General features: G+C 42.8%; 1 protein-coding gene across 6 annotated transcripts in view; it reads right to left on the reverse strand.

Moving 5' to 3' along the window:
• Positions 1-22,785, reverse strand: part of ptprk (protein tyrosine phosphatase receptor type K) — a 607,729-nt gene that overhangs the window by 110,578 nt on the left and 474,366 nt on the right. For 5 of the 6 annotated variants that reach the window (XM_078212848.1, XM_078212849.1, XM_078212847.1 and 2 more), the window contains exon 13: positions 18,036-18,072. In XM_078212848.1, coding sequence (XP_078068974.1) covers positions 18,036-18,072 — 37 coding nt within the window. Of the gene's footprint in view, positions 1-14,288; positions 14,379-18,035; positions 18,073-22,785 lie in introns of all 6 variants that reach the window. The other variant, XM_078212850.1, reaches the window with a different exon arrangement.

Here is a 22,785-nt window from a genome sequence, read left to right on the forward strand (position 1 = left end):
GCATTGGTGGGTTATCTTAACTATAGTGTCGGCATGGGGGGACCAGGACAGGTTGTTGGTGATCTGGACACCTAAAACTTTGAAGCTCTCGACCCTTTCTACTTCATCCCCATTGATGTAGACAGGGGCATGTTCTCCTTTACGCTTCCTAAAGTCGATGACAATCTCCTTCGTTTTGTTGACATTGAAGGAGTGATTATTGTTGCCGCACCAGTTCACCAGATTCTCTATCTCATTCCTGTATTCTGTCTCGTCATTGTTTGAGATCCAACCCATTACGGTGGTGTCGTCAGCAAACTTGAAAATCAAATTGGAGGGGAATTTGGCTGCACAGTCATAGGTGTATAAGGAGTATGGTAGGGGGCTGAGAACACAGCCTTGTGAGGCACCGGTGTTGAGGTTGATCATGGAGGTGTTGTTGCCTATCCTTACTGATTGTGGTTTTTGGATTAAGTAGTTCAGGATCCAGTCACACAGACAGGAACCGAGACCCAGGCCACGGGGTTTGGAGATGAGTTTAGCAGGAATAATGATATTGAAGGCTGAGCTGTAGTCAATAAATAGGAGTCTGACATAGATGTCTTTGTTATCTAGATGTTCCAGGGTGAGTGCAGGGCCAGGCAGATGGCGTCTGCTGTGGACCTGTTGCGGTGATAGGTGAACTGGAGTAGATTCAGGCAGTCCGGGAGGCTGGAATTGATTCGTGCCATGGCTAGCTTTCGAAGGACTTCATAATGATGGATGTCAGAGCCACCGGACAGTAGTCATTAAGGCACGCTGCTTGGCTTTTCTTAGGTGTTCTTCTTGAGATGATGGTCGTCTTCTTGAAGCAGAGAGAGACTCAGATTGTTGTAAAGAGAGGTTGAAGTTGTCTGCGAATGCCTCCGCCAGCTGATCCGCGCAGGATCTGAGTGCTCTTCCAGGTACCCCATCCAGGCCAGTTGCTTTCTGTGGGTTGACCTTCGAGAAAGCTGCTCTGACATCTGCAACGGTGACCTCAGCTACAGATTCATCCGGGGCTTCCAGAGTGGAGGGCATGCTCTCACTGACCTCCCACTGAAAATGGGCATAGAATGCACTGAGTTCATCAGGGAGGGGTGCATTGGAACCAGCGATTTTACATGCCTTCATCTTGTAGCCTGTTATGTCTTGCAGACCTTGCCATAGTCGGCAGGGGTCTGTGTGGCTAGCCTGGGACTCTAGCTTGGTCCAGCACTGTCTTTTGGCATCTTTGATGGATCTCCTTCGATCGTATCTGGCTTTCTTGTATAGGTCAGGGTCGCCTGACTTGCATGCCTCAGACCTAAGGTTCTCTCGAATGCAGTTCAAGAAGGTTGTACTTTTACATTCTTCATATATCAGTTGATATTAGGATCGCTGAAATCCCCAACTATTATTTCCTTACTGATTTTGCACGCAGAAATTTACTTACATATTTGCTCTCATCTCCCTCTCACTATTCGGGGGTCTACAGTACACGTCTTGCAGTGTGGCAGCCCATTTTTATTTCTGTGCCCAACTCTCATTTGATGCGTCATTTGGTGTATGATCCGTCCCACAAATATTATTGACTAATCAGTAATTTTACAGCTCCACTTTTCTTATCCCCCTCCCTGAAACCTCTATACCCAAAGATGTTGAGCTGCTATTTTTGCTCCTTGTTAAGCAATGTTTATAGCGATAAAATCATGCTGCTATGCGACTATGTCCTTAGCTCACTAGCTTTATTTGCTACACTCCTTGCATTCAAATGCATACTTTTTAAGCCTACTAAATTCCTGTGCTATCCACTCCTTAATCTTTGCTTCTTCTATTTTGGAGCGTCACTCACTAATTTTCTGTTTCCCAGTCCCTGCTCTCAATTTGGCCCATCTGATTCTTCCCTCTGGTTCCCATCTCCCGCCAGTCTAGTTTAAACCCTCCCCAACAATCTTCGCACAAGGACATTTGTCTCGGTCCTGTTCAGGTGTAGACTGCCAGGCTTGTACAGATCTCACCTTCCCCACAATTGGTCCCAATATCTCAGAAATCGAATGCTCTCCCTCCTACACCAGTTTTCCAGCCATGTGTTCAAATCTCAATGCTCCTATTTCTATGCTCACTAGCAGGCAACACTGGGAGTAATTCTGAAAATACTGCTTCAGGGGTCCTGCTTCTCAACCTCCTTCCTCATTCGCTGAAATTTGCTTTCAGGTCCTCATCACTTTTCCTACCCAAGTCATTGGTACCAACATGGATCACAAGTTGTGGCTGGTCATCCTGTCCCCAGAAGAATGTCCTGCAGCTGCTCCGTGACATCCTTGACTCTGGCACCAGCAAGGCAACATACCATCCTGGAGTCATGTCTAAGGTCGCAGAAACACATTTCAGTTTCCCGAAGCAACAAAACCCCTATCACAACAAAAACAGAAAATGCTGGAAAATCTCAGCAGGCCTGACAGCATCTGTGGAGAGAGAATAGAGCCAACGTTTCAAGTCTGGATGACCCTTAATCAGAGCTAAGAGCAAATAAAATCAGAAAAGATTGACACTGAGGGTGGGGCGGGAGCTATAATAGGACAAAGAGAATGTAAATAAGGAGGAAAAGACAGAGAGTTGCTAAAAGTGTCCATTAAATGATCAGAATGTGTGAATGGCAGAACAGAGGTACAGATTGTTAAGGCAGTTGTCTTGAGGTGGGGCGGGTGGGGGGGGGGGGGGGGGGGGGTGGCGGCGCGGGGGTGGTGGTGGTGCAAGAAGAAGAGTGGGATGAGAGAACTGTAAAAATGGAAGTGAGAGAGAAGGATGATAAAAATGGATGAATGAGATGAAAATAAGAAACAGAATGAAATGAAATGAAATAAAATAAATGGAAATGGGGTGAAGATGGAGGGGACAGTTCACGCTCTGAAGTTGTTGAACTTCATGTTAAGTCTGGAAAGCTGTCAAGTGCCCAATCGGAGAATGAGGTGCAGTTCCTCCAGTTTGGGGTTCACTGGAACATTGCAATAGGCCAAGGACGGACATGTGGACAGGAGAGCAGGATGTGTTGATGTGTTGAAGTGGCAAGCGACAGGAAGATCTGGGTCCCACTTACGGACGGACTGAAGGTGTTCAGCAAAGAGGTCACCCAGTCTGCGTTTGGTCTCTACGATGTAGAGGAGACTGCATTGGGAGCAGCGAATGCAAAAGGCCATATTGAAGGAGGTGCACACGAAGTGCTGCTTCACCTGAAAAGGGTGTTTAGGAGCTGGGCTGGTTTATGTTTATTTATTTATTAGTCACAGGTAAGGCTTACATTAACATTGCAATGAAGTTACTGTGAAATCTCCCCAGTCGCCACACTCTGTTCGGGTCAATGCACCTAACCAGCACATCTTTCAGACTGTGGGAGGAAACCGGAGCACCCGGAGGAAACCCACGCAGACACGGGGAGAATGTGCAAACTCCACACAGACAGTGACCCAAGCTGGGAATCGAACCCAGGTCCCTGGCCCTGTGAGCAGCAGTGCTAACCACTATGCTGCCCGGTGAGATGGGAGGAGGTAAAGGGGCAGGTGTTGCACCTTCAATGATTGCATGGTAAGGTGCTGTGGACAGGGGGGGGGGTGAAGTGTTGGGTGCGATGGGAGAGTGGACCAGGGTATCCCGGAGAGAACAGTCCCTGCGGAATGCTCACAGAGGGAGGGGGAAAATGTGTTGAGTAGTGGCATCGTGCTGGAGTTGGCGGAAACGACAGAGGATGATCCTTTGAACGCGGAGGCCGGTGGGGTGAAAAGAGAGGACAAGGGGGACCGTATCCTGGTTCTGGGAGGGAGGGGAGGGGGTGAGAGCAGTGGCCTGGGGGATGGCTCAGACACGGCCGAGAGCCAGGCTCTGACAACGGGTCATTCAGACTCAAAACGCTGGCTCTATTCTCTCTCCACAGATGCTGTCAGATCTGCTGAGGATTTCCAGCTTTTTCTGTTTTTGTTTCAGATTCCAGCATCTGCATTATTTTGCTTTGATGCTTGAATCCCCCATCAGTCCTGCTCTTGCTTCCTTCTTACTCCCCCCTCCTGTACAGCAAAGCCACCTGTGGTACCACAAACCTGGCTCTGACTGCATTCATCCAATGAATCAATGCCCTCAACAGTATCCAAAATGGAAAACCAATCAACAAGTGGGACCCCAGGGGATTCCTGCATGACCGGCCACGTTCTCGTTGACTGCCTGGCGGTTATAAATTCGTTTCTTGCCTCCGTGCTTCTAACCTGTGCTGTGGCCACCTCACTGAACATGCCATCCACATAGCGCTCAGACTTGTGGACGCACCATCGTGACTCCAGTCGCCGCTTGAGCTCCAAAACCCGAGTTCTCTTTGCCACTCCCTCCTTGTCCTTGCCCATGACATGCTCCACAGCTTGCCACGGTCCATTCTGCTGCTGCCTACTTCTTCCCACATTTCATTCCTTCATGCTTCCTACATTCTCTTTGTTGCATCTTTTGGCTTCCCATCACCTTCTCAACGGCTCTCTCTCAATGTGAGGGAGCTGGGGTGGCACCCTTAAGTGTTAGGTGGAGGACGAGGGCAGGAGAAAGTGGCAGAGAGCACAGAATGGAGCAGTGGAGAGCACAGGAGGGAGTGGCAGAGTGTGTAGGGTGGCAAATAGTGTAGAGTGGGAGGGTAATTTGAGAAACTAAGTGCAGGCCTCAGATTTTAGTGAGAAGGGAGGCTGGTTGGAAATTTAAAACCGAGTTGAACCTAAAATTAAGTGAACAGAGAATGCAGAGCCAGGTGATGTGTTGTTCCTGCATGATGTGGGAGCTGGTGGATTCCTTTATAATTCCTAGTGACCACTTCTGTAGCGAGTATTCATGACTCGATGAGCTGGAGTCTGACCTCCGGACACTGCAACACATCAGGGAGGGGAGGGGGAGAGTTACCTGGACACTGTTTCAGGAGACACACCCCTTAGGTTAATTAACTTGAACTTGGCCAGCGGTCAGGGACAGGAGGGTTGATTGTGAGTGAGGCAGGTTGAGGGATCCAGGAGGTAGTCTTGGAGGAGCCTCAGCCCACATCCAACAGTTAAAAATTCTGGCTCCGTATGGACAAGAGCAGGGATTGTCGGGAGGATGAGTAAACTAACCATAACACCATAGTACAGGGGGGGTAGCAAAATGAATAGTAGTGGATTCTACAATCAGGGTATGATAGCGTCCTTTATAAGCAGGATCGAGTGTCCCCCATGGTTTGTTGCCTACCTGGTGCCAGGGTGAGGGACAGCTTGAACTGGCTTGAAAGGATATTGGAGAGGGAGGGGAGGATCCAACTCTTGCAGTCCATGCTGGGACCAACAACATAGGCAAGAATAGACAAGAGGTCCTGTTTGGGGAATATCAGGAAATAGGAATAAAATTAAAGAACAGGACCTCAAAGGTTATAATCTCTGGATTATTACCTGAGCCAGATGTAAATTGGCATAGAAATAAGAAAATTAGGAAGTAAGCATGTGGCAAAAGGAATGGTGCAGGAAAGCGGAGTTCCATTTTGTGGGGCACTGACCTCAGTATTGGGGCAGGAAGGAACCAATGGGACAGGCTCCCCCTGAACAGATCTGGGACCAGTGTCCTAGCAGAAAGGCTCAATAGTGTGGTCACGAGGACTTTAAACATTGGAAATGATATTGTAGCCATGACTGAGACATGGCTGCAGGATGGTCAGGACTGAGAACAAAATATACCAGGTTAAAGGGAATAGGGATAGCCCAGGAAATTACCGACCGGTGAGTCTAACCTCACTGGTTGGTAAGTTGATGGAGAAGATCCTGAGGGACAGGATTTATGAACATTTAGAGAAGTTTAGTATGCTCAAAAGTAGTCAGCATGGCTTTGTCAAAGGCAAATCGTGCCTTATGAGCCTGGTGGACTTATTTGAAAATGTAACTAAACACATTGACGAAGGAAAAGTGGTAGATGTGGTTTACATGGACTTCAGCAAGGCGTTCGATAAGGTCCTCCATGCAAGTCTTCTCGAGAAAGTGAGAGGGCATAGGATCCAAGGGGCTGTTGCCTTGCGGATTCAGAACTGGCTTGCCTGCAGAAGGCAGAGAGTGGTTGTAGACGGGTCTTTTTCTGAATGGAGGTCAGTCACCAGTGGAGTGCCCCAGGGATCTGTTCTGGGACCCTTGCTGTTTGTCATTTTCATAAATGACCTGGATGAGGAAGTGGAGGGATGGGTTGGTAAGTTTGCCGACGACACGAAGGTTGGTGGGGTTGTGGATAGTCTGGAGGGATGTCAGAAGCTGCAGCATGGTATAGATAGGATGCAAGACTGGGCGGAGAAGTGGCAGATGGACTTCAACCCAGATAAATGTGTAGTGGTCCATTTTGGCAGGTCAAATGGGATGAAGGAATATAATATCAAGGGTAAGACTCTTAGCAATGTAAAGGATCTTGGGGTCCGGGTCCATAGGACTCTTAAATCGGCCTCGCAGGTGGGTTAAGAAGGCATATGGTGTGCTGGCCTTCATCAATCGAGGGATTGAGTTTAGGAGTCGGGAGATAATGATGCAGCTTTATAAGACCCTCGTCAGACCCCACTTGGAGTACTGTGCTCAGTTCTGGTCGCCTCATTACAGGAGGGATGTGGAAATGATTGAAAGGGTGCAGAGAAGATTTACAAGGATGTTGCCTGGATTGGTTTGGCATGCCTTATGAGGATAGGCTGAGGGAGCTCGGTCTTTTCAGGTGACCTGATAGAGGTATACAAGATGTTGAGAGGTATAGATCGGGTGGATTCTCGGAGGCTTTTTCCCAGGGCTGAAACGGCTGTTACGAGAGGACACAGGTTTAAGGTGCTGGGGCGTAGGTACAGAGGAGATGTCAGGGGTAAGTGTTGCACTCAGAGGGTGGTGGGTGAGTGGAATCGGCTGCCGTCAGTGGTGGTGGAGGCAAACTCGATAGGGTCTTTTAAGAGACTTCTGGATGAGTACATGGGACTTAATAGGATTGAGGGTTATAGGTAAGCCTATATATAAGCCTAGGTAGGTAGGGACATGACCGGCGCAACTTGTGGGCCGAAGGGCCTGTTTGTGCTGTATCTTTTATATGTTATAAGGTTTACAGGATGGATAGGGGAAATGGCAAAGGAGGCGGTTAGAAACTAAATCACTTTAATGGTGAGGAAGGATATAATGAGGGGAAAGAATCCAGTAGAGACCTTATGGGTGGAACTGACAACACCAGGTTAAAGTCCAACAGGTTTATTTGGTTGCATGAGCTTTCGGAGCGCTGCTCCATCAGGTTCTACTGTGCTTACCCCAGTCCAACACCGGCAACTCCACATCATGGTGGAACTGAGGAACAGTAAAGGATCTAAAGGTACCCTCGGTAGAAGCTCCAAAGTGCTAGATTGTATAAATGCAGAAATTAACTAAGTGTGTAGCAAAGGAAGAGTAGTATTAATGGGGAATTTTAATTTTAACATAGATTGAAAGAGGTATCTGTCAGAAAGGTGGTGAATTTCTGGGACAGTTTCCCACAGCAATATGTCCTGGATACAACAAGGGTACAAGCAATATTGGATTTAATAATGAGCAATGAGCCTGATTTAATTAGTGACCTAATTGTGTGTGAACATTTATCAAATAGTGATCATAACATTGAGTTCAATGTGGCATTTGAAAGAGAAAAGCACAAATCAGCTACTAAAATGTTAGATTTAGGTAAGGCCGACTATAATGAGATGAGACGGAGTGTTCACAGTAAACTGGGAAAACCTACTGATGGGTAAAACAACTGGAAAGCAGCGGAGGATGTTTAAAGAAACATTTAATGCAATACAGAACCAGTTTATACCCTAGAAGGAAAAGCTCCACTTCACAGAAAAAAAACAGCCATAGACAACTTAAGAGATAAACATTAAACTAAAATATAGGCTTACATAAACACAAAGAACAGCACAGATCTGACCTAATGGGTAAGATGCAAAAGGTCACAAAGCAGCTTATAAGGACTACTAAAAGGGCTTATGAAAGGAGACTTGCAAGGAATATCAAGATTAATAAGAAGAAATTTTATAGTTACATAAAGGGAAAGTACGTGATCAGGAGTAATGTTGGCCCACTACAAACTGAAAGTGGGGATATTGTAAACGACTATGGGAAAATGGCAGATATGTTAAATAATTACATTGCCTCAGTATTTACAGCAGAAAAGGGGATAGCTTGTCAGAAATTAATAGTGGATCAAGGACAGGGATTAAATACAATTTATATCAGTAAAATATCGATAATGAGAAAACTAATGGAACTGTAGAGTGACAAATCCCCAGGGCCTGACGATTTCCATCCGAGGATGTTAAGGGAAGTAGGGGAGCACATTGTAGATCTTTCAGAGTTCCCTAGATTCAGGAATCGTCCCTCTGGATTGGAAAATTGCTCATGTCACTTTTTAAGGAGAGTGAAAGAGGAAAACCAGGGAACTACAGACCAGTTAGCTCAACATCTGTGGTGGGGAAATTATTAAAGCCTATAATCAAGGTGAGGGTAACTGAAAACCTTGAAAATTTTCAGTTAATCAGTGTGAGCCGGCATGGTTTCATGACAGCTAGGTCATGTCTAAAAATCCTCAGCCTTTGCTGATATTTATGACCTCTCAATTCTGGTGTCATTTGTAAAGGAATTAATAAGCATTTGAAAAATATAAAAATAGCAGAAACGCCACAGAAATGGACTTCTACTGTGCTGCAATTGTTGTAATTCTAGAACCACAAAGTATAAAATAATCCAAACATATTTAGGGATTACATTTTCTCCTTAATGCCTTGGCATACACAATTTATGACAAGCATCAATTTCAGAATTGTCAATGTCTGTCACGTGCACATTTTATTTTCAAAAAATACTGCTGAAAATGACTTGTAAATGATTAGCCCTTCAATATTAGATACGTACACAGGACTAAATTGGAAGGGCACGAATATCCTGGCTGGGAGTTTTGCTAGTGCAGTTCGGGTGGGTTTAAACTAATATGGCAGGGGGGTGGGGATCAAAAAATTATGTCTACAAGTGTAGAGGCTGGGGGCGAGCTTGGGGCCAGGACAAGGCTGGCAAAGAAGAACAGCACTCTGGGGGAGGATGACCTCACTGGGCCTGGAGGTCTGGAGTGCATGTACTTCAATTCAAGGAGCGTAACAGGTAAGACGAACTTAGGGCCTTAATGCTTACAAGGAATTTGGATGTGGTTGCGGTGACAGAGACTTGGTTGAAAGAGAGACAGGACTGGCAGCTGAATATTCCGGGGTACAAGTGTTTTAGGCGAGACAGAGGAGGGGCCAAAAGAGGCGGGGGAGTAGCAGTATTAGTTAGAGAGCATATTACAGCGGTGCAGAGGGAGGACAATTCAGAGGGGTCGTGTAACGAGTCACTGTGGGTGAAGCTCAGAAACAGGAAGGGCGCAGTCACTATGTTGGGGGTATACTACAGCCCCCCAACTGCCCAAGGGAAGTGGAAGAACGGATATGTCAGGAGGGAATGGATAGGTGCAGGAAAAATAGGGTTGTTGTAGTGGGAGACTTCAATTTCCCTGGTATAGACTGGAAATCGCATGGGGTTGGAAGTCTGAATGGGGAGGAATTTGTAAAATGCGTACAGGAAGGTTCTTTGGAACAATATGTAGATAGCCCGACTAGAGAGAGGGCTATACTGGACCTAGTACTGGGGAATGAGCCCGGTCAGGGTTTTCAAAGTTTCGGTAGGGGAACATGTGGCAAATAGTGACCACAATTCTGTTAGCTTTCGGATAGTGATGGAAAAGGATGAGTGGTGTCCCAAGGGTAAGGTGTTGGATTGGGGGAAGGCTAACGTTAGTGGGATTAGGCAGAAATTGGCAGCTGTTGATTGGGAGGGGCTGTTTGAGGGTAAATCCACATCTGACATGTGGGAGTCTTTTAAGGAACAGTTGTTAGGGCTGCAGGATAGGCATGTGCCTGTAAAAAAGGATAGGAAGGGTAGGATTCGAGAACCATGGATATCCAGGGAAATTGAGGGATTGGTCAAAAAGAAAAGAGAGGCGTACTTTAGGTCCAGGCAGCTAAAAACGGAGGGAGCTCTGGAGGAATACAAAGAAAGTAGGAAAGAATTCAAACGAGGAATTAAAAGGGCAAAAAGGGGTCACGAAATGTCCTTGGCAGACAGGATTAAGGAGAATCCCAAGGCATTTTATTCATACGTTAGGAACAAAAGGGTTGTCAGGGAAAAAAAAATCGGACCTCTCAGGGACAAAAGTCGGGAATTATGCTTGGAGCCCAAAGAAGTAGGGGAGATCCTAAATGAATACTTTGTGTCGGTATTCACAAAGGAGAGGGATGTGTTGACTGGGAGTGGCTCGGAGGGGAGTGTTGACCCGTTAAGGAAAATCTCCATTACAAGGGAGGAAGTGTTAGGTTTTTTAGGGAATATAAAGACTGACAATTCCCCAGGGCCTGATGGAATCTATCCAAGGCTGCTCAGGGAGATGAAAAATGAAATCACTGGGCCTCTGACGCAAATCTTTGTCTCGTCACTGGACACAGGTGAGGTCCCAGAGGATTGGAGGATAGCGAATGTGGTCCCGTTATTTAAAAAGGGTAGGAAGGATAACCCGGGAAATTATAGGCCGGTGAGTTTGACGTCCGTGGTAGGGAAGTTGTTGGAGAGGATTCTTAGAGATAGGATGTATGCGCATTTAGAAAGGAATAAACTCATTAACGATAGTCAGCATGGTTTTGTGAGAGGGAGGTCATGCCTCACTAACCTGGTGGAGGTTTTTGAAGAAGTGACGAGGATGGTTGACGAGGGAAGGGCTGTGGATGTCGTCTATATGGACTTTAGTAAAGCGTTTGACAAAGTCTCTCATGGTAGGTTGGTGCAAAAGGTTGGATCTCATGGGATAAAGGGGGAGGTGGCTAGATGGGTGGAGAACTGGCTTGGTCACAGAAGACAGAGGGCGGTAATGAAAGGGTCTTTTTCCGGCTGGGTGCCTGTGACTAGCGGTGTTCCGCAGGGCTCTGTATTGGGACCTCTGTTGTTTGTGATTTATATAAACGATCTGGAAGAAGGTGTAACTGGGGTGATCAGTAAGTTTGCGGATGACACGAAAATGGCTGGACTTGCAGATAGTGAGGAACATTGTCAGAGGCTACAGAAGGATATAGATAGGCTGGAAATTTGGGCAAAGAAATGGCAGATGGAGTTCAATCCAGATAAATGCAAAGTGATGCATTTTGGTAGAACTAACGTAGGGGGGAGCTATACGATAAATGGCAGAACCATAAAGGGTGTAGATACGCAGAGGGACCTGGGTGTGCAAGTCCACAGATCCTTGAAGGTGATGTCACAGGTGGAGAAAGTAGTGAATAAGGCATATGGCATGCTTGCCTTTACAGGACGGGGCATAGAGTATAAAAGTTGGGGTCTGATGTTGCAGTTGTATAGAACGTTGGTTTGGCCGCATTTGGAATACTGCGCCCAGTTCTGGTCGCCACACTACCAGAAGGACGTGGAGGCTTTAGAGAGAGTGCAGAGGAGGTTTACCAGGGTGTTGCCTGGTATGGAAGGGCTTAGTTATGAGGAGAGATTGGGTAAACTGGGGTTGTTCTCACTGGAAAGACGGAGGATGAGGGGTGACCTAATAGAGGTGTATAAAATTATGAAAGGCATAGATAGGGTGAACGGTGGGAAGCTTTTTCCCAGGTCAGTGGTGACGTTCACGAGGGGTCATAGGTTCAAGGTGAGGGGGGGGGGGGGGAAGGTTTAACATGGATATCAGAAGGACGTATTTTACACAGAGGGTGGTGGGGGCCTGGAATGCGCTGCCGGGCAAGGTGGTGGAGGCGGACACACTGGGAACGTTTAAGACTTATCTAGATAGCCACATGAATGGAGTGGGAATAGACAGATACAAAAGAATGGTCTAGTTTGGACCAGGGAGCGGCACGGGCTTGGAGGGCCGAAAGGCCTGTTCCTGTGCTGTTTTGTACTTTGTTTGTTCTTTGAAGCTTCATATGCATCACAGTCGATGCTGTTGCTGCTACTGTTTGCCTAAAGTGGCAAAGGTTTCTAGAAAAATCAAATGATGCGGCTTTCCAGCAGGTGACACTCACCTGGGACATCACCAAGGACCAGACCATCTGCCGAAAAGCAGAGGTACATTTTATTAACTGCTCCCTGTCATTTTTTTCCAAGTTCTTCCGACTTCAGCCCATCTACTGCTGAAACTTGATACTTTTGTCACTTCCAACTTCAATTATTTCAATGATCTCCAGGCCAGCTTTCCAGCTTTCATAAGTATCACATTGCCCGAGCCTCTACTGTTAATAACATGTCTCATGTCAAACTTGCCCATTTCACCTATCCTCACTGAGCTACTTTGGGTCCCCACTGCCCAACACTTCAATTGCAGAATACTGATCCCTGTGTCTAAATTCTGACATGGTCTCATCTTTCCCTCATTCTAATTTTCATGGCCCTGCTGTCTGCATCATTCTTTCTTCCCCTCTTAATATATCCATTAGCTCACCTGGAAGTTGGTTAGCTCAGTTGGCTGGACGGCTGGTTTGTGATGCAGAATGATGCCAACAGCAGGGGTTAAATTCCCATATCAGCTGAGGTTATGCATGAAGGCTCTTCAATATTGACCTCGCCTGAGGTGTTGTGATCCTCACATTAAATCACCACCTGTCAGCTCTCTCACAGCTCAGTGCAGCCTTTGGTCATCTGGGACTATGGAAACTTTACTTTTACTCTATCCCACCTTGTGCATTCCAAAACCTTTCGTCCCACCATTGCAATTGTGTCTTCATCCAAATACCACTTCCTTTAGTTTTCCCCTTTTACTTCTACCTTGCTCTTTATTTGACCAAATGCACTTATTTGACCAAGCTCACACATCAATTTTCCTGCCTTGGCTTAGCATCTGTTTTCTTTGCCATCGTTGAAGGGTCTCAAAGTGTTGCTACGTTAAATGCAGGCTGTTGCTGTTAATCCCTACTTTCTGCATTTGTTTCAACTACGCCAGAATATACCTAATATTCAAAACATTTTCTGCAGAAGTTAAATATCTCCTTGTCCACATTCTTTATATTTTTCCTTGGCATTTGGGTGACTCTTGACTGTATTCTGTTCTATGTCTCAATCTTGTATTAAATTTTCTTATTGTATTTTGTGTTATTAGTTTGATTAAATTTTTGATTAAAAACATGATCTTAGCTTCCTCCTCTCATCTCTTTCCTTTCTCTAGTTGTGAGGTTTTCATTACTGCTTTGTGTCTTGCCTGTCTTCACGTATCAACCACTGTTCTTCAGCAACGCTCGCCAATAAACTCAGCTGCCTCTTGCTTAGAGTTTATTACTTTAACATTTACACTCTACACTTTTATAGATACTCTATCAGTACTCTATTGCACCTTGTATACTGATTTACTTCATATTTCTGCTCGTGTTTTTAAATCTCTCTTTCTTCCAGGGTTGCAGGCAGTTTTAAAGTGGCAGATTTGCTAACAGATCCAACCAGACCATAGCCCAATTCTCAGGGTGGGGAGATGTGGCCATAATTGAAGTTGACATCAAACAGATAGTGTAGCCAGCATGCTTAAAAGAAAATAATGATGTAATGCAGATGTACTCAGAATATAAAGACCTGGTGGTTTAATGATAAAACTATCCTGAGGTATATCAATTGACATATGTTGAAAATCCTAAGCTCAAAGACAAATTTCAAAAACAGATAACAACAACAAAACCAACTCATTTTTTTAAGATTAGGTTGCAGTCGTTAGAAATTAAATTTGTAAAGATCAAATTTTTCATTTAGATACTCCTGACAGCACATCTTTTTTTCCTTATGTGTCCCAGACATATTCAACAAGCACAAACTTCACCCTGGATTTTCTGCTATGCGAGATTGAATTTATTTTGTTCTCAGTCTATAAGATGTAACAGTACTACTGAAATCTTTAGACACATGAAAACTAAATATGGAAATCAAACTAAGCAGTGGAAATCATTACAGGTCAAGCCCAATAAATATTTTGACATAGATATAATATATAAATGTTTATATATTATATACACATATATATTTATAGAACAGCACATGCAGAGCACAAGTCTATTCGGCTATGAAAATGAAAGATGAAGTCTGATCCACATATCGCCAAGGCAGAATAAACTGATAGTGCATGCATAGAATTATGTAGAAATATCTTGATGAAAGAAAGCAAAATAGGCGCTAAATGATAAGGGAGGATATGGCAATTTCAGGTGGGAAGAGCTTTTGACCTCTGACCTGTTAGTTGATCTTCGCCAGCACCTTTACGAGCAGGCGTTTGGGTGGTGAATATGTATGGAGCTGTAAGCTGAGTCACTAACAGTGCAGCTAGGCAAAGGGAGATAGCATGCATAAGAGAACAAGTTCCCTCCTTTTAATCCCTTAATTAAACTGATAAAGATTAATATATAGCAGTGGTTCTCAAACTGTGGCACATTCACATTCAAGCACAAGGAAAGAAGGTGGTATTTGTCCTCTCTCATCTTTCCAATCTTGTGTTTGCAAACACACTTTTGAGGACATAATTCTTTCTGAGTGTGGATTGACTGATGACTTTGAAGTTTGGCTCCATTCAGGATTTTCAAGCTTTGACCTGTTTTCAAGGCAACACTCATGTCTTATTTAGCCAGACTGAAAAACATTTTGGCGATAAACAAAACTTGAACTTCGACAGGTGAGAAAAGTTCATCAGTACTGCTTACTGCACAAGTCTGGATTTTTAGTTTATGTGAAAATAATTTCAATTATCGTTCCCAATGCCATCTTCAGCCATCAGCAATTCAAGCATTCACCGCACTCACAACTGCATGACTCTGCATTTGAAATCAACTTTGGTTAATTGGTGATTTTGGATTACGCATTAATTTTAGATTTACCAACACAATTTAACAGTGCTTGGGGAAAGCCTAAAGTGTAAAATGTTGACACAAATGGAGGCAGAAACCAGCGATACATTTTTGTAAATGAGAATTTTTAAAACGGATCTCAAATCCAAATAATGTGAATATGAAAGAGTACTAGTTACCAATGAAGATTCAAAATTATTACTTAACAACTTCTCCAGTATTACCCTACATAAATTGGGACAGACATCTACAACAGATTGTCAGCACTTAAAAATCAAAAGTAAATGGCTAAACCACACTTGTACGACAAATTAAAATGTAGTTGACTTTTAATGCTTATATAAAAATTTGAAGGTAGATTTGTACCTTAATGGATTTGAATTGGTACAGTGCAAACATGTGCTTTTGAGTATTTGAACAACTGTGGTTTGTCGAAACTGAAATTTAAATTTCCTATACATTTACAAAAATATATCAAGCAAATATATTTAAGTTTACAAAGTTTCAAAATTGAACAAAATCTTTTATCTGCAACAAGATTCACTAACATAAAATATATGGATCTAGAAGCAAGTTTAACACAACTTTATCAAAATCTATAATTTAAAGTAAATATCTGGGAGTTAAGTTTCTGCTAATTTCTGTTAGTTATATGAATGCAAACTAGGTGAAATAGGCCAAGCCAGAGCAAAATATTGTGAATTGTTTTAGTCAAATTACACCCCAAACCACTTAAAACTGACTGTGACCTTGACACAGATTCAAGATTGAATTTGTATGAATTAGGTCCTACCCACAAAACTGGCCATATTACTTGGTTGGAATTTCTAGATTCCACTGATTGCACTAATTTGGAAAGCTCTTCAAATTGCCGTGATTTTCTTCCGTGCACGGGCATTAGCAGGAGGCACATTTTAAAAGTTTATTTCACATCAAAAGCATTTTAACATAGTAAGTAACTGATCAGAAAACACCAATAAAACAAGTCTGTCCTCTCTCCTGCCTTAATGTATGGAGGTAATTAGTGTTTTACAATTAGTTGCCCAAGTTCATTATAATGGTTCATTAAGTCATTTTCAGTGACTTCAAATGAGGTAACTCAAATGTGGAGGACTTACACGTATTAAAAATGTTTTTTTGCTGATAGAGCTGAAAATGAGTTTATTTATAAAACTGTGATAGGTTACCCCTCTTAAATACACGAAGGAATACTTTTTAATTGAGAAAAAGGAAAAGAACATTTGCATTCTTTAACACTGCTCGCTTGCACTGGTTCATGGAGGTTTCAGGCCAGACTTTGCAGTAGAAATAATAGTGAGGCTATTGGTGCTCACTGTTATTTATGAATAAACCAGATAGCAACGTCTGACATCCACACATACGCAGTTAAACACAGAAATCAGAAAGTTGCTGAGCAAGTTGCCAGCTTCTCCAGAAGCTTTGATCAAACAGCACCTTGAGAGACTCAGCATTCAAATACAAGCAAACAAAGTGATTTCTATTCTGTGCCTGCGCACCTCGCTCCACTTGACCTGATGAAGGAGCAGCACTCCGAAAGCTTGAGATTTCAAACAGACCTGTTGGACTATAACCTGCTGTTGTGTGACCTCTCATCTTGCATATTTTGAGAGACTGAAAGAGGCCCAGTTAAATTTTTACTCTTTTGCCTGAATCTCTATTATATCTGATATGTCATTCAATAATGATTACCTTTTTTGTCTGGAGGATAATTTTTCAGACAACATTTGAGCCATTAATAACTGACTGAGCAACAACTGGGGATGCATCACATGATCTTTCTCAGCAGAGGGCAGAGGGGAATAGGGCCAATCTTAAAACGTTTGAGAACCCCTGATCTTTAGCAAAGCTAACTTCTAAGTTAAAATATTCACAAGCTCTATTTAAAAGGGGCATCGTAGACTTGATGAAAATTTATTTGGTAAACATAATTCCTGCACTGGCAAGAACAGCCTGTGCCATAATAAAGCCATCATGACCAAAGATTGTACAAAAACAGAACTCTCGCAGCAATAAAATCAAGGAAAATTTCATATAAACAATCAGCCTATTTTCTGAAGTGATGTGGTAATGTCATCGCATACACTCTGTTTGCAAACAGAGGAGAATTGTTTTTCCAAACTTTCTTGCAAGGCGACAATGTCAAAGGTAAAATAGATCGGATATTTGTAAGCGGTGTTCCAGCAATTGCAACACCAAGGTTGGAGAACAATGGCTCTCAGATTGCCAGGGTAGCTCGGCTATGGATGCATTTATGCTGGTCTGTATAATTGGCTTAACTCCCTGTGCAACATTTTCATTGAAGACCAGAAGTTAAATTATGCATTAAAGATGCAAGTTTCCCACAAGATCAAAATCAAATAAATGTGGAAAACCAAGAATTTGCATGGCCATACCCAAATCAAAGCACAGACAAGATCAATTGCCTATATAAAGTTAATTATTTTGCTTTATTCTGTCTGCAGCAGTGAATATAGAATTGCTCACATCTGGAATTTTCCAAATTTTGTCTTGGCATATTCACAATATATTGGCTTCAATTTGCTCAAGTGATTTTTTATATAAAAACTAAATATCTGGCTGTACATTTAAACCAGCTTACAACAGTAAGCAATTTTTGAGCTTTTGATAAATAAGTACATAAAAGCAGCATTAAAATGTAAAGTTAAATCCCAGTGAGATTTAAGAACCTTTCCTGGGATAACTACCATATACATACTTAATGCAAGTTCTATTCATTAGTGATACCAACAAAATCTACCTACATTTATTGCACACATAGATAAATGTCGAGGCAGGAATTAAAGCTTTTGCAATAAAAGCATCAATCTGCTTTTCAGTATTAATACTCCAGCTGTTCAATGACAAAAAAATGGTTTATAGCACAAATAATGCAAAGTAATCTGCTCTTAATTTCAGCTAAAATCCAAGCTGCCAATACACAATATCTCTCTGGTTGACAGAAACAGAATCAAAGCAAACTCCCATTAAAAGATAAGAAGTATTAATGAGTCAGAATTATTTTCTGACAGTACTATTTGTACCAGTAAATATACTCTTAAAAAGCTATCACATTCAAAGTGGTGTTTTTTTGCCTCTTTTAGGAAACTACTGTGCCTACCTTTTGTTGCAATCCTCACGCACTGTGTCTTCGTCTCCTGCAAATGCAAAAGACGACTTTCTTAGTATAATTCATCATTTATGAAGAAAGTAGGTTTGAGGCAAAAAATAGAAAGAAAAATGATTTCACAATGCAAGGAGCTCTTCATTAAATAAAAATTAACCCAATTTTCCCAGGTCAGTTTATTGGCACAGTTTCAGTTACAAGTTTGATTGCATATAAAGTGTGCACTGGCAGTGAAAATAGAAAATTGTTAAGTGTCAAATTTGAGGGGCTAGAATCTGTTAGAATGAAAATTTGAATAATCCTTGGAAGCTTTAGCCGTTACCTGAACATATTAATAGCCTTTACCCAGGTTGAGGGAGCAGTAGATGGATGAACGGCAAGCAAGAGTGAATGATAGGCAAAACTGAAAGTACAAAAACCCATTTAGCAGCCATTAAGTCCAATGTCAAATGAAGCAAATCAGCATCCATTCTCCATTTTACGGTCTTTGCCGCTGCTCACCAATGCCTTTCGAGGATAATTGAGGAGAAACAAATGCTGGCCTTGACAATGATGCTCACATGCCATGAAAGAATTTAAAAAAGCAGAGGAACATGACTCCTCATCCTATTATTACCTGAATTGAACAGCACTGCATCAGGGAAGTATAGCAAACTTTCAGCCCCTGTTGATCATTATAATCACTGCATGTTGCAGTCCAATGTGATCTTGTACTTGTGGGCTTTCTTACAACAGGAAGCACAGTGCTGCATCTGGCCCTGCACAAATCTGGGTACTGCAAGATAGTTCTCCTCAGTTGTGTCAGAGGAAGGGATGCAGAAATGATTAATGGCCTTATAGCAGGCGTAGCCATTGTGGCTATCTATCACCCTAATATACTTTCTTTCATAATGTGACTTTGAATGCATAACTTGTTTGGGATATTTATCCAACATTAGTCAGACATTCTCATTTCTTAACAGTGGCGTCGGATCTGCTGTTCCAGCTCTCTTTTTGAAGAAGGGAGGCTGCATGCATTAAATATCTTGCAAAGCCCGATCCAGCTCCCTTTCTCTGCAAATGGGGTGCAAAGGATTTGCCAGGTCGGCACAAAACCTTTTTTTGTGCTGGTTGGTCTCTCTGATGTCTCTTCATTGGTTCCTCTCATTTTCTTCCAAACAACTTAGAAGGTGGACTCCCCTTCTGGTACCAGTAATAATGATGCAGAGGGAGATTTTTTTAAAAAAAGGCACATTTGCTGAGAACTCAGTAAAGCAGATGAACAAAAATGACAAACATTGTGAATTTAAATTGCTAACCACAGTCGTTTAAATCAGCTACCGCCACAGTTGATGCGTCATAAATTAGCATCTAGGACAGAGGAAGCTATCTGAAGGCACTACTTCCAACCCCACCCAGAAGCTACAATGAGCTTTGACTGTGATGGAATTCATACCCATGTTCCACTATTCAATTGATTAATACAGCATAATGGGTGGGCCACAGCCATGGACAGAAAGTCTGAAGAAATCTCTGTCCATAGCTAGTTTCATCCAAGTCTGAACCTTTAATTTTTACATTCATTTAAAGCAGTGACCACATTTAAAGCAGCAACAACCATTGTGGATTTACAAAACCAATGCTACAAGGCCTTCGAAACAAAAGGAAAACAGATTACCCACTCGGTCACTGGGGCATAACTATGGTGCTTAATGTATAAACAACAAAACCAACATCATTGACAAACAAAATGCTGCAAATGTTGGAAATATGAAATAAAAACAGAAAATGCTGAATAAAATGTTAGATAATCATAATCCTAATTCACAGTACCATATCGATGGCCAACCTTCAGCACATTCAACCACTGAAAAGGATTTGGGTGTGACTTCTTACAAGTAATCTCAGTTTACGAATCATGCAGCTCAGGCAACACAGTGGGCAGAAAATGTTCTAGGAACTCTCAATGCTTTTTGAGTCAGGATTTCAGCAGTTATCTGAAATTGGTACGCCCATATCTGGAGTAATCATGCACAGTTTGGAATCCGCACTTTCAGAGGGAGTCCAAAGACGTGTTACCAGAAAAATGTAAAGCATGAGGGGAATATTTTACGAAGAGTGTTCAAGAAGTCTCGGATCACAATCTTCAGAGAAGATAAGACTGATTTGATTTAGTTGAAGGTTATAAATTAATACATGACCTTACTACCCTTAAACCCATAGAGTTCTTGATTGGCAATTACAGTATTTTGCATGGTCATCAGTATAAATTGCAATTTGGTTCACGTCTTGATATTCACAATTTGTTTCCCACATAAAAGTGGAAATGCTGGAATGCTGAAAACGTAGTGACCAATTTGTGTTGGGCTTCATTGGAATACTGCAGCAGGCTTAGAACGGACAGGGTGGGTATGAGAGTGAGGTGCTGAGTTGAAACGGCAAGCGATCAGAAGATCGGGGTCATTCTTGCGGACGGAGCAAAGATGTTTTGCAAAGCTGTCACCCAGTCTGCACTGGAGAGGCTAAATGTAGAGGAGACCACAGTGGGAGTAGTGAATATAATAGACTAAATTGAAGGAAGTACAAGTGAAATACCACAACACCTGAGAGAAGTGTTTGGCGCCTTGAACAGTGAGGAGGGAGAAGATAAAGGGAGAAGGAAGATGCTGTGGGAGAGTATAGAGGTGGTTCAGGGTAATGGAAGAGTGAATCAGGGTGTCATAGAGAGAGTGTCCCTGCAGAATGCTGACATGGGGGGGAGGGGGGTGTGTGGCATAAATAGCGAAGGATGATCCTTTGAATGCAGAGGCTGGTGGGGTGAAAAGTGAGGACAACAGGGACCCTGTCATGTTTCTGGGAGGGAGGGGAAGGGGTGAAGGGATAGTGTGGGAGATTAATCGGACATGGTTGAGCACTCTGTCAATCACTGAGGGGAACCTCGGTTAAGGAAAAAGGCAGACATGTCAGAAGTGCTGTTTTCCAAGTGGCATCATTGGAACAGATGCAGTGGAGAAAATGGGAGAATGGGATGGAGTCCTCACAGGGAGTGAGGTGTGAGGTGCTGTAGTTGAGGTCGCTGTGGGAGTCAGTGGGTTTGTCATGAATATTGGTGATCTGTTTATCACCGGAAATGGAGACAGGTCAAGGAAGGGAAGTGTCGAAGATGGACAGTTTATAGTCTGTTGTTAGCTGTGTTTTTAACTCCCAAGCATGCCCAACACCACTCCCCCATATGGCCGCTTGTCCCTGGCTGTTCAGTTGCTCCCATTAATACATTCTGCTATCTCACCTTTTGCCACCATTAGCACTCTTCATCGCTGAATGGCACCATTAACACTCCCCTTTGTCTTATGTCCAGGACAAATTTGTCAATACCTCCTTTTCCCCAACCTATCCCTGTTTTTCCTTTCAGCCCCACCTCCTCTGCTTCCTTTCCAACTACATAATTCTGTGCATTTTGAACTTTCTTCAGTTCTGTCAAATGATCATTTAGATCCAAAACATTAATTCTTTCTCTCCAACAGATGCTGCCACATCTGCTAAGTTTATCCAGCATTTTCTGTTATTCTTAAAAGCAACATCATGTCCATTTCAAAGAGCTATACCAAATTATTTTCCTCCTGCTTTGCAAAAATAATTTATAAATCATGATTTTATTAACATATAGAGGGCCTGTTGCTCAAAGTCAGGATGAGGTCACGATGAGAAATTCAGTGGTTAGCACTGCTGCCTCACAGCGCCGGGGCCTTGGGTTAGACTTGGCTTCAGTGACTGTGCGGATTCTGCATATTCTCCCTGTGTCTGCATGGGTTTCCTCCCACAGTCCGAAAGACGTGCTGGTTAGATGTATTGGCCATTCAAGTGTAGCGGCCAGGAGATTTTCACAGTAACTTCATTGCAGTGTTAATGTAAGCCTACTTGTGACTAATAAATAAACTTGAACTTAATATTTAATTACAGTGTTGTGCAGAGCAGGACTGTGCCTTTATTAAACTTATACCAAATGTTTTACCATCACAGCAAAACAATTAGAACTATTTGCAGTTCTTTGGGCATTTGCCAATTAGCCACTAATGTGTTGGCAGAAACCCAATCCGGTGTCTTTGCTAATATCCTAGGACAGGGATAGAACAGGAGAATTCCCAGGCAAATTCCTGGGGACTATGCTTAATGCTGGTGTTGAATACAATAAATTATTGCTATAGTGTGCCATTTCTGTTTCCCAGTGACCTAGTTTAGGCAGTCACAGCTGAATCACAAGCGATTCTACCTTTGCAGCTTCATTAAGAAGTGGATTAATCTTTCATTGCCGAGAGAGATTCAAATTCACCACAAGTATAGGAATAAACTTTCACCTCATTTACTTTTCCCTTCCTCTTAAAGGTCAGAAGTAAAACAAGCAAAATAAGAATGCCAAAAACCAATCCAGCTGTTCAGTCAATCCACGTACAATGTCATCAGCCTTTGACAAAATGATTTCTCGAATTCAAAATATTAAGCAGTATATCAAAGGAGACCTGTTTCATTAGAATGCAACTCTTGCCATTCATTTGGAAAGGAACTTGAACCACCAAGTGGCTTCCTGAATATTTTTACATGCTTTCTCTTGTGGCACTCCACTGAACTAAAAACACTCTGCGTAATGCAACTTGCAAGAAATGTGAACCTTTTTATACTTCCGGTATCATTTTTTATATTTCTTCAAAAATATTGTGTGCTCTGAACTCTTTTTATATGCATTTTGTGTTAAGTTTTGGGTCGATGA

This window comes from Mustelus asterias, chromosome 5, assembly GCF_964213995.1.
Source record: "Mustelus asterias chromosome 5, sMusAst1.hap1.1, whole genome shotgun sequence".
Classification (NCBI taxonomy): Eukaryota; Metazoa; Chordata; class Chondrichthyes; order Carcharhiniformes; family Triakidae; genus Mustelus; species Mustelus asterias.